The sequence below is a fragment of the Bubalus kerabau genome, chromosome 5, assembly GCF_029407905.1.
Source record: "Bubalus kerabau isolate K-KA32 ecotype Philippines breed swamp buffalo chromosome 5, PCC_UOA_SB_1v2, whole genome shotgun sequence".
In the NCBI taxonomy this organism is placed as follows: domain Eukaryota; kingdom Metazoa; phylum Chordata; class Mammalia; order Artiodactyla; family Bovidae; genus Bubalus; species Bubalus kerabau.
In genome coordinates, this window is record NC_073628.1 from 118,274,677 (window position 1) to 118,286,928 (window position 12,252).

Genomic DNA, 12,252 nt, shown 5'->3' on the forward strand with positions numbered 1-12,252 from the left:
GCCTGGAGAATCCCATGGATGGAGGAGCCTGGCAGGCTACAGTTCATGGGGTCGCAAAGAGTCAGACACGACTGAGCAACTACACTACTACTACTGTGTATATATAAATATTGTATACAGTATTACTTGTATAACATGTACAATAGCATGTTTTGATTATATATAAATGCACATCCAATTTTAAAGAAGCTGGAAAAAATTTTCAGTGTTAATGATCATTATCAACATTTACCTGTGGGTGGTTTAGCGTTATTTTTACTATTTATGATTTTCTTTTTTTTGCTTCCAAATTTTAATATTATTTTTTTATTTTAAATAATTTTAGAAAAAAAACAAACAAATGATAAAAGGCAGGTTGTGGATTTGAACTGTAATTTGGCATTAGATCTTGAGTGTATTTACACTCTGTAAATACGGCAGGTATTTACTGAATATTTGTATGTATCAAGCGCTGCTGTAAGTTTTCAGAATGTATAAGTCTCTGTTCTGTGAAGCTTACATTCCAGTGGGAAGGGGAGACACTGGGGTTATCAGACAATCACAATAACTATGGCTCAGCGGGTAAAGAATCTGCCTGCAATGCAGGAGATAGAAGAAATGTGGGTTTGATCCTGGGTCAGGAAGATCCCCTGGAGGAGGAAATGTCAATACACTTCAGTATTCTCGCCTGAAAAATCCCATAGACAAGGGAGCCTGGTGGGCTACAGTCCACAGGGTCACAAAGAGTTGGACACAAGTAAGCGACTAAGAACATAATGCACATAATAAGTTAACACATTATCTGATATATTCAGAGGTGATATATACTGTGGGAAAAAATGGAGCTGCATAAGGAAGATAGGGAATATGATAGTTTCAGGTGAACAACAAAGGGACTCGGCCATGTATCCATTCTCCCCCAAACTCCCCTCCCATCCAGACTCCCATCAATGCTACATAACATTGAGCAGAGTTCCCTGTGCTCTACAGTAGGTCCTTGTTGGTTATCTACTTTAAGAAGGTGTGATTTTATTTCATTTCATTTCTTGGCTGTGCTGCAAGGCATGTGGGATCTTAATTCCCTGGCCAGAGATTGAACCCACACCCCTCCATTGGAAGCTTGCGTCTTAACCACTGGACTGTCTGGGAAGCCCCTGTGACTTTACATAGGGTAGTCAAGGTAGGCCTCACTGAAACAGAGGGCAGAGGGACATAGAAGAGGTGAGGCAGTGAGCTTTGGGGATGTCTGGGAGATATCTGGCGCAAAGACTCCAGGGCAGAACCATACCCAGTGTATTTAAGGTCTAGTAAGGAGGCCAGTGTTGTTGAAATGTAATTGAACCAGGAGTTTCAATAGGAAACTCTGGAGGTTTGTTGTTGTTTGACACAGGCACCTGAAATGTAAGAGAGCTTGCCAAGGATCACCAAACCTGTTGACCACTACCTACTCCCACCAGTCTGCATGGAAAGAGAAAATACAGCATAAAGATATTTGGCGGCGCATCTCAGATGGCTGCAAAATCTTTAACAGGAAATAGGCATTTGGGAGCAATGAAGATCATTTAAGCCCATATTCCAGTTGAAATTAATGACCTTGAAAGAGAAAAGGAGATATTGGAAGGGAACTGATAACTTCATAAACAAGTTGAAAAACAGCTTTGATTTTCCTATTCTAACAATAGAGCGATAGAATCTTGGCAAGAGACAGAACAGGAAGGGAGAGTTTGGCAGGTAGTTCATAAACTGACCAAGAGGGTTTTATATTAACATTTCATGAGGAGGGAGAAAAAGATTCAGATAAAACTGACAACTCAGGTGTTAAATGGAAAGAACAACAGTGGCGAAGATTCGCAGCTGATCTCAGGAGAAACACGAGGGGAAAGATGTGGCAGCCAAACGTATGATCTCAGACGTGAGCTGAGCATAGATAATGAAAACCAATGTGATAATTCATATCAAAAGGAAATCACACTTTTATAAAGAAGAATTTGGCTTTTTACAAAGTGACTCCAGGCGGAAGTATATTCTCTGCCCTATTAGGGCGAATATGATGCGCCAGCATCCACTGCCCAAAAGGACGACGACTAATTGCAGGGTGGGAAAACTGCAACATCTAATAGAATTATTTCTGTTTAGGGACATTTATAAAGCAGAACAGATGCTTTTAGATGAGGATTAAAGAACAGAGGAATGAAATGATCAAAACTGCAGATGCCTTTAAGGATGTGGAGGATATTTAGCAAATCAGATTAGAAAACTTGCATAGGAAGAGACCTAATAGCAGCAGAGAAGGAAGTCTGTCCAAACACCAGGAAGATTTATACTCCAAAAACAAAGAATCTGGTAAATTTTTTCCTTCCTGCAGAAAGCAGAAGTAACATTTTGAGGAAATGACCCTCCAGATGCAATCTTAGTGTACAAGGGTAATAAAAATAACAATAGCTCACATTTATTAAGCCCTTAACATCTTTTTTCGGGTGCTCACTACGTGTTTCACAACCTGTGAAACTATCCTCATGTTATAGATGAGGAACCTGAAGGTTAAAGAGGTTGACGGGTGCCAGATTACTTAGCTAACAATAAAGGACCTGAGAATCCAACCCAGATCTATCTGACTCCAAAGCCCATATTGTTAACCAAGCCTCTTAAAATTGTTGAAAGATAACCATGCCATTTGAAAGACCGTATAGTTAAGAAAGAGAAGTCTGTGAAGAATCAACCACATACATAAACCTTAGGAAAGTGGATATCATAAAATAAATGGAAAAGGGAAAATATCCTGTGGTTAATGATTCCAGAAGGCAGGATATTTCAAGGAACTTGGAAGATTATTAAAAAATAACATTTTATTAATATAGTCAGTCCTAAGTCTTCCAGCCTTCTGTGCATGTATGCATAAATATGCCAAAAATAACACTTAGAAGTTAACAGTTTGGCTGCTTAGGGCACTCAGCTGTTACAAGTACAAAAGGTGAAACATAAGGGCTCTAAAGACCAATGTCAGAAGAAGCTGAGGTTTTAAGAAGCCTAAGGACAGCAAAGATTTTTGTCTCAGTTGTGTTCTGAGCAGAAAGAACCAGAAAAAGGCTAAGCTAACTGTTTGGAACTAGTTAGTACAGAAAGTGAGGAGAAGGCAATGGCACCCCACTCCAGTACTCCTACCTGGAAAATCCCATGGACAGAGGAGCCTGGTGGGCTGCAGTCCATGGGGTTGCTAAGAGTCGGACATGACTGAGCGACTTCACTTTTACTTTTCACTTTCCTGCATTGGAGAAGGAAATGGCAACCCACTCCAGTGTTCTTGCCTGGAGAATCCCAGGGACGGGGGAGCCTGATGGGCTGCCGTCTATGGGGTCTCACAGAGTCAGACACGACTGAAGCGACTTAGCAGCAGCAGCAGCAGCAGTACAGAAGGTGAAGGATTTGACTTTACAGAATTTTCTTGAAAAGGACCCGGGAATGTTAATTCACATGGTGAATGAACAAGGAATGGACAAGAACACAACTTTTGCAAAAGCCTGCAGTCTTTGGCTGTATTCATAAAAACATGGTGTTGAAATTAAAGAGAGTATTTGCACTGTGTCTGTAGTGCCCATTCCCTATTTGGAGAAATATTCTTTAATTCAAAAAACCAAATTATAAAATCATCTTTAACGAATAAAAGGGCTTGTTGATAGCAGAAGTCAACTGTGGGATCTTGGAATCAGAAGACATATTACAGAAAAAATGGTAGAGAAATGGAAGTAATTAACTTTGGAAAAAAAAGTAGAAATTCTAATACTGAAAAAGCTGAGTTCCATGGAGACTCACTTTATCACATTTCCCTGGCTATAGGCTTTGTAGTATTTCTCATCATCCGAAATCCCCCTGCCTCTTTATTATTTATTGTATGCCTGTCCAGACTCTTTGCAACCCCATGGACTATAGCCTGCCAGGCTCCTCTGTCCATGGAATTCTCCAGGCAAGAATACTGAAGTGAGTTGCCGTTTCCTCCTCCAGAGGAACTGAAGCTGCATCTCCTGGGACTCCTGCTTTGGCAGATAAATTCTTTTACCACTGAGCCCCCTGGGAAGCCCCTTATTATTTATTACCCCTTCTTATAATGTAAGGTTCACAAGAGGAGGGGCCTTGACTGATGGTTCACTATTTTATCTCCTATGCCTGCCCCATAGTAGACACCAAGGGAAAGAATGGGATTGTCTCTCCACAAGTCACAGACAGCCTCCCTTGGCTCCAGTGGGTGGGGACAAGCTCGTCTCTAGGGCCCACCTTTCAGCAGAGGACGATACAGGGTGGGGCCTTTAGAAGAGGCTCTGGGGATAAAACCGCCAAACATCTCACTATATGCAGAGGGATGTGTTGCTTGAGCCCAAGGCTTTTGCTGACCCTGCTTAGGCTTCAGGCATGTCTGGACACGTCCAGAGAAATGGCGGGACATGCTGGGTAGAAGTCAGATTTTCACAGTCAAAGAGCCTGTTGGAAAAAAACAAACGATCTCAAGCAGTACCCCCCCGGATGACTTTCACTCTGTATGGGTGGGTCTGGTGAGTTGATGGGGAGTCAGTTAAAGTACACTTTGTGGGGAAGATGTGGAGAAACTGGGTTCCTCCCCCATTGCTGGTGGTGGTAGACCGTGCTCCAGCCATTCTAGAAAACCTTTCGGGAATTTCTTATGACGCTAAACGTGCACCTACCATACAGCCTAGCAGTTGCACCTCTGGGCACTTGTCCGAGAGAAGTGAAATTCTATATTCACATAAAAATCTATAAAGAACAGTTTTATTCATAATAATAAAAAATTGGAAACAACTCAGATGTCCTTCAGTAGGTGACTAGGTAAACAATCTCTGGTACATCTATACCGTGGAATACTGGTCAGTGATAAAAAGGAAAGGACTGTTGATAAATAAAACAACTTCAGTGAACCTCCAGATAATTAGGGTCTTGTGCTGAATGGAAAAAAATTCAGTTCCCAAAAGGCACACTGTATGATTCCATTTATAAAAACAGTCTCACAATGACAAAGTAAGGATGGAGAATAGTGATTGCCAGGGATCAGAAGTGGGGGGATGAGGCAGGGTGATATCAGGGAATCTTGTAGTGGTGGATGTGAAATGTTCTGTCTGGTTGTGTTGATGTCAGTTTTGACAGTGATATTATAATAATATATATATTATATATATATAATATATATATTATTATATAATAATTATTATTATCATTTTGCAAGATGGGAGAAACTGGGTAGATGGTACATAGGATCTCTTCACAGTCAAAGAGACTGTGAAGAGACTTATTTATTATATATAGCTGCTAATGAATCTACAGTCATCGCAGAATAAAATTTTTAATTATTTATTTATTTATTTTCAGTTGTGCTGGGTCTGTGCTATCACGCAAAGGCTTTCTCTAGTTGCGGCGAGCAGAGGTTACTCTTCATTGTGGCGCACAGGCTTCTCATTGCCGTGCCTTCTCCTGTTGCAGAGCACGGGCTCTAGGCGCGTGGCCTTCAGCAGTTGCAGCACGCAGGCTCAGTAGTTGTGGCACACAGGGTTAGTTGCTTCTCGGCATCTGGAATCTTCCTAGACAAGGGATCGAACCCATGTTCGTTGCATTGCCAGATGGATTCCTATCCACTGTACTACCAGGGAAGTCCTAGAATAAAAATTTAATTTAAAAAAATGTGGACTTGCAGATTGGGAAGGTGAGATGGTGGGGAGGGGTGTAGAAGGGAGTGAACAATCCAGATAAGTCTCCCAGGAAAGAACTCATCCTAGATAAACAAAGAAGTTGCTGTGATAACGTTGACCTTACAGAATGTAAGATCCAACAGAGCAGGAATTGTGTCCACCATGTCTGTCGCTGGATCACTTGTGCCTATCACTTGTCCCTGGGTCACTTGTGACAATGCTGCTGCTGCTGCTGCTAAGTCGCTTCAGTCGTGTCCGACTCTATGTGACCCCATAGACGGCAGCCCACCAGGCTCCCCCATCCCTGGGATTCTCCAGGCAAAAACACTGGAGCGGGTTGCAATTTCCTTCTCCAATGCATTAAAGTGAAAAGTGAAAGTGAAGGCGCTCAGTCGTGTCCGACTCTTAGGGACCCCACGGACTGCAGCCTACCAGGCTCTTCCGTCCATGGGATTTTCCAGGTAGGAGTACTGGAGTGGGGTGCATTGCCTTCTCCGACTTGTGACAATACAGCCTGACATATCAGAGGGCTTATGGCAAGGGTTCCCCTCTCTCCAAATAAGAGCACTTAGGTATTGAAGAATGACAGGCAACCCAAATCTGCTTGAGTCATCAGTTTTGAACCAAAAGGTTTAACTGAAAAGTACCCTTCACTCCACTTGGTTCCAAAGTTCAGACTGACTGAACTTTCAGGGGACACTCAGTGGAACCAAGCAGAGCTCTGTGGCTGTTAAATGCACCTGCCCCAGGGTCACCCCAGATACACAAAAACTGACATAGCTGCTCAGTTAACCCTTGCATCACTGAGTCGTGATAACACTGCTTTGGGAGCCGCTGACAAAATATGATCCCATGAAGAAGCTGCCACTATCCCCTCTTCTGCCACAGATGTCCTTGACAGCCTGAGGACTTGAAATGGCTCCTAAGAGAAAGTGCTGGGGCTGGTGGAGTCTCGGGAAAGAGCATAGCTCTGGAGAGGCCACAAACATGTTGGGGTTGGTCCTGATCACAGCCCACAGCGCTGTAACTTTCACAGGGCCCAGCCAGATGGGGACAGCCACCAGCAGTGAAACTTCTGTGAGTGGCCTTGTTCTTGAACTCATGTAAGAAACCTGTTAGGGACTCCCAGAACTAATTACGGGGTAATTTGCAGGAGATTGAAGTCCCCTATACACTGGTGGGAGCCAGAATCAGGTAACTTGGACTACAGATCTTTTTTTAAAAAATTGGTATAAGCTTATCATATTCATCCTGATTTTCAGAAGGGAGTTGGATTTGGAATCAGAAAACCTCAACGCCAAGCTTCAGTTTCAGTTTCTTAAACTGGCATGATAATGTCTGCTCTGCCTACTTGATAAGACAATTATTCTGAGAATTATATGAAATGATATATATAAGAAAGCTTTTATTGTCAAGCGCTGTATGCCTGCAGTACTTGGTATCATTATGGTGCTTTGTCAACTCCACTGTAAATTCCTATCATCTCATCTTCTAAATGCTGTGTAATTTCTTTATTTTTATATTTGTAAACTTGGTTTATTATTTATTTTCTTCTGTTCCAAAGTTTTTTACTTTAAAGTATAATGTACATATAGACTATATATCTTTTTAAGCAAAAGAGCTTGAGGATATCCAAAAATTAGTCTTGTGAATCAGGGCATATTGTTTTATTTTTTATTTTTTTATAACTAAAGAACATTTATTTGTTTTTCACCAAGACTTTATCTTGAGGACGTAACTAAACTGTGCCTTCACTCCCCACCCCAACTTGAAGAAGGATTAGTACAGTGGATGTTATAAAGCAGGTATGAACAGTTTGAGGGACTGGAACCAACGTTAACTGACAAAAACCAACTTTCATCTAAATCATCATAAAAATGTTTAAGTAAAAAAAAAGGTGGGGGGCAAAGGGGTTTTCAGATTGAACAAGATCATCACATTTTATCTAATACATTCAATCCTGGCTAGAGTATACCAAAATGGAAACAGGAAAACTGTAATACAAAACTTCCACTACAGCACACTGCACACACCTGTGTTCCAAGCCCCTCCCCTCGCCTCCCCCCTCCCCGTTCCCCTAATGCTTGCAAACTCAACTATTTCCCAGCCTGTTGGGCCTGTCAATGAAGGAACACGTAGATCTTCTCTTTAATCCAATCTTTGTTATAAGGTTGGTATGTCTGGGTATCAGCTCGGTAAACAAGGCAGCTGAGGTCTGCCAGGTCATCAATAAAATCAAACAACTGACTGATTTCATATGTGATAGAGGGGCTGTTGGGATTCATTCTCTTCAGATGTTCTTCATACATTTTACAAACACCTTCCATACACTCATTCACAGATTCATAGTCAGCGTAAGTTCTGCCTTCTGGCCTCTTGGTAGGCTGTACCAGCAAGATGGTGTGAGACATCGCGCCAAAGTCTCCCGCTGCTTGTTTTATTTTTTAAACCCTGAAGTATTTGTAAACAATGAAGTACTGAGAAAGGAAAAAATATGCAAACAACAATAACAGCAACAAAAACACACCTTTGCTCTCATGGCTTTGCAGCTGTAGTTTAACTTCCATTGCTGTGCATGAAAATACTCTGACTTCCACCCTCAGATCCAGGATAGGAGGTCTGTATGTCCCACTGCGCTCAGCTTAAGGGGCCAAATGACCTGCTGCTGTGCCATCTCCATACAGGCAGCTGTCTCCTCAGATCTGTTTTTTGTTTTCTTAATTGTCTGTTATTTTTTATTTTTTTCAATTTTATGGAGATATAATTAACACAGCTTTGTATAGGTTTAAGGTTTACCACATAATGACCTCTCATACATATATTGCAAAATGATTGCTGCAGTAAGTTTAATTAAACTTAGATGTGGGCCAAACAAAGCTGCCAAAAATTATCTTTAGAGCATGATCTGAAATGTGTCCAAACAGTTTATACCTTCTGGAGAGCTACCATCTTCATGCAGACATGTTTACCAGGTATATAACTCATGCAGTGGCTTGCTTAGTATCAAGCATGGTGAGAATGTAGATTCAGGACTTATTTCCATTTAAAAAATGATAAGATCTTCACATTCATAGTTAGCAGGAATTTGAACTGAATAAGTGAGAGGAGGTCACGCAATTTTACTCATTCTCAGAGTGATCTGGGTCCCTGGAGATGGGTGTTCTCCACCCTCTGGCCTTAGGTCAACAAGAGTAAAACAGCCCTGGGCTCTGATGCTCCTGGCCAAAACGCTACCCCATCTCTGACACCATCAGGACTAACTCATACAATTTATTCATCCTTATGTCTTTGCCTCTTTTACCCCAAGTGCTTGTGATTCATAGAGATCATCTTTCACAGATGAAAGATGGCTCAAAATGAAACAAAAATATTCCCAATTTTGCCCAGGCACTTCCTATATTTTTCCCACTTTTTTTTCTCTTTATTATTCAGTAACATCTAGCATAAACTATATTTTATATATATATTTTTTTATCATTTGTCTTCCAATCTGGATTGTAAGCAGCTCCAATAAAGGAATTTTGTTTATTTTGTGTACTTCTTTGTTCCCAATACCTTGACCATTACCTTATAGGTCATACTTGTTTGATAATCAAGTTATTGAATGGATGAATAAGTGATTAAATAGGGTATCTGCAAATAGTATTGCTACTCCTTTCAGTTTTCTTTAGCATCTCAAGTCCACTATCAATAACCAAGTAGATGCTATCTCATTCTGTCAGACACTCTCATCATTCATACACACTCCATTATCTGCTTCAATTTTCCAGATGATGGAGAGGAAGATGATACAGCAAGGAAATGAGAGATTGTTCCTATCTCCAGCTGTTCTTCCATCTCATATATGACTAGTAAATTTATAAAACTTTCTGAAAATGATGTAGAAGGTGCATAATTTCTTAGTCCCCTTTTTATTATACCTATAAAATACTATGGTGTTTTAGGTCCTTGTGACCCAAGACTATTTGAAGTGTGCATCTGTGGTGGTCTTTGTCTCTCTTGCAAGACTTGAAAATTGTCCTGAGACCAGAATCTCCCACAGTTCCCTGCATCTCTGCCCAGGGCTTCTCTGAGGGTGTGGTCATGGGTGTTGGCTAAATGTGGAGACAGAGGAGCAAATTAACCATGGGCTAGAAATTAGAAAATGTGTTCCAGAATTAGGCTGCTGATCATCCAATTTACAACATTTTATGAGACCCATAACCTGGAAATAGAGGGATAGTAGTGAATCCTGGAAACGAGGGAGGCAAAAGCCAGAAAGTCAGGCTCCCTATGTCTGGCCCCCATTCACTCGATGAAACTCAACTTCCATTCCTTCCAGGGCTGATGCTGCAGGTTGGTCTTGTACCTCCTGCAGCTGTGTCCAACTGGGCAAACAGGGACTCCTGAATCACGTTTGAGGTAAACAAGGAAAGAGCAAAAAGAGTATCTGTGCCCCGTGTTCCAGTAACTCTGGGAAAGAGTTTCAAAAAAAACTGGAAAATGTACCAATGGAGCATCATGGATTGTCTCAGCCACTTAAAGCTCTGTGGCTCTGTCTTCAAAAGCTACACTTTTGAAACAAGGACAATGACCTGCTCTGCATATCTTGATCAGTGGGAGCTTTTGTTTTTTAATTGAAAAAAAAAAAAAAAAACCTATTGTGAAACATTCAGATGCAAAGATTTGTATATCCCCAGGGTCTCCAGACCTTCAAAGAGGGAAGGTCAGCTATAACTGGCTACAAGGCTGAAACTTCCACTTAGAGGTAGAAACTTTCACCAGTCCTTCAGCTGAAAAAAGATCTTATTTGTTTCTGGATCAAGAGACCTTTCAGACACACATTCGAAGTCCTAAATTTTTGCATGCTGCTGCTGCTGCTAAGCCGCGTCAGTCGTATCTGACTCTGTGCGACCCCATAGACGTCAACCCAGCAGGTTCCTCCGTCCCTGGGATTCTCCAGGCAAGAATATTGGAGTGGCTTGCCATTTCCTTCTCCAATGCATGAAAATGAAAAGTGAAAGTGAAGTCGCTCAGTCATGCCCAACCCTTCGCGACCCCATGGACTGTAGCCTAAACTTCTAAATTGGAGCAAAGGAAAATTATTGCAGCTTCTATCTAATGAAGATTGACATTAAGAGAGAAGCACCAAGTAAAAGCAAACACCAGCTTTTCAGATACTGGGAAGAGGATGAGAGTAGGGCAGTCCATACAAGGCCAGGCATGTGAGTGAACCATAGCAACCAGAAGCAGGAGTGGAAAAGAGCTGAGAAGAGAGTGCAAAGGCTCCAGCTCTCCAGGTAACCTGGCTTAGCAGCAAGCTGGGGTTTCTTCCTTCCTTCCTTCATTCTGTAAGTATCTGCAGTGTGCTCAATGCCAGTACAGACCTGAATACAGCAAGGTCTCTGATCCTGAGGTAATCCCAGCAAGAAGGTGTTGCTACAGAGAAATCTTGTGAGAAACAGGGAGAAAGACACCCTGAAGATGAGTGCGCACATCTGCTCCAGGGCACACATCTGCCCCGGCTGACCAAACCCTCTGCTTATGAGCTTCACCAGCTGCCAGCTAGAACCAGTCCCACAAAGGAATTTGAATGTCCCAGGGCCTTCGATGACTCACCTGGATGAAAGACTAGACGGTTGCCTTTGCAGACATGAGAAACAGGCCACTAGATCTTTGAGGCCAGGTTCCCCAACATAATTAGGAATCCAGAGGTCATGATCCCTTGCTAAGGTGGAAAGCAGACACCATCTTGGACTTCTAAGGTCCAGAGAGAATTAGACCTTTTCTCTTCGGGGCTCCCACAGTCCTGGGCGCACGGTTCTTTCCAGCATTTCTTACACTGCATGGTAGCCATCCTCATTGTGCAAGACTCCTCTGGAGAAGGGAAGGAACAGGAGAGTATAGTAGTTAGGCATATGATCTAGGTGGCGAAAAGATCTAGGTTCACACCTTGATTGGTTCCCTTAAAGACTGTGTAATTTTGCTGCAAGGATGGAGTTAGATAATATCTGTAAAAATTTGGCCCTACAGTATAGCCTCAGTTCAGTTCAGTTCAGTCACTCAGTCATGTCCGACTCTTTGCGACCCCATGAATCACAGCATGCCAGGCCTCCCTGTCCATCACCAGCTCCCAGAGTTCACCCATTTGGTATAATTGGTATAAATGTGCTCAGTCGTGTCTGACTCTTTTTGACCCCATGGACTGTAGCCCTCTAGGCTCCTCAGTCCATGGAATTTTCCAGGCAAGAATACTGGAATGGGTTGCCATTTCCTCCTCCAGGGGATCTCTCCACCCAGGGATGGAAGCAGCATCTCTTGCATCTCCTGCACTGGCAGGTAGATTCTTTACCACTGGGCCACCTGGGAAGCCAATATATTTGGTATAATAGCTGCTATTATTTTAATATTATTTAATATATACAAATGATATATTAATATATACAAAGAATATTAATGTATACAATATATAATAATATGTCTATGACAATATTACTGAATTCGGATGGATATATCTATTATTAATAATAGATATATCCATCCGAATTCAGGGCACGAAATAGAAACTGCTTTATATTAAATTGGTTTTAATGATTGGAAATGA

The 12,252-nt window shown here is 41.8% G+C and overlaps 1 protein-coding gene across 1 annotated transcript; it reads right to left on the minus strand.

Moving 5' to 3' along the window:
- Window positions 1-7,774: 7,774 nt before the first annotated feature.
- Window positions 7,775-8,118, minus strand: LOC129654053 (enhancer of rudimentary homolog). Its single transcript, XM_055583656.1, has one exon. The coding sequence runs from the start codon at window positions 8,078-8,080 to the stop codon at window positions 7,790-7,792; it is 291 nt and encodes a 96-aa protein (XP_055439631.1). The 5' UTR covers window positions 8,081-8,118; the 3' UTR covers window positions 7,775-7,789.
- Between the last annotated feature and the right edge of the window lie 4,134 nt (window positions 8,119-12,252).

Bases quoted from the DNA above. Each gene is read 5' to 3' on its own strand.
- LOC129654053 (XM_055583656.1), bottom strand. From the start codon at position 8,080: ATGTCTCACACCATCTTGCTGGTACAGCCTACCAAGAGGCCAGAAGGC.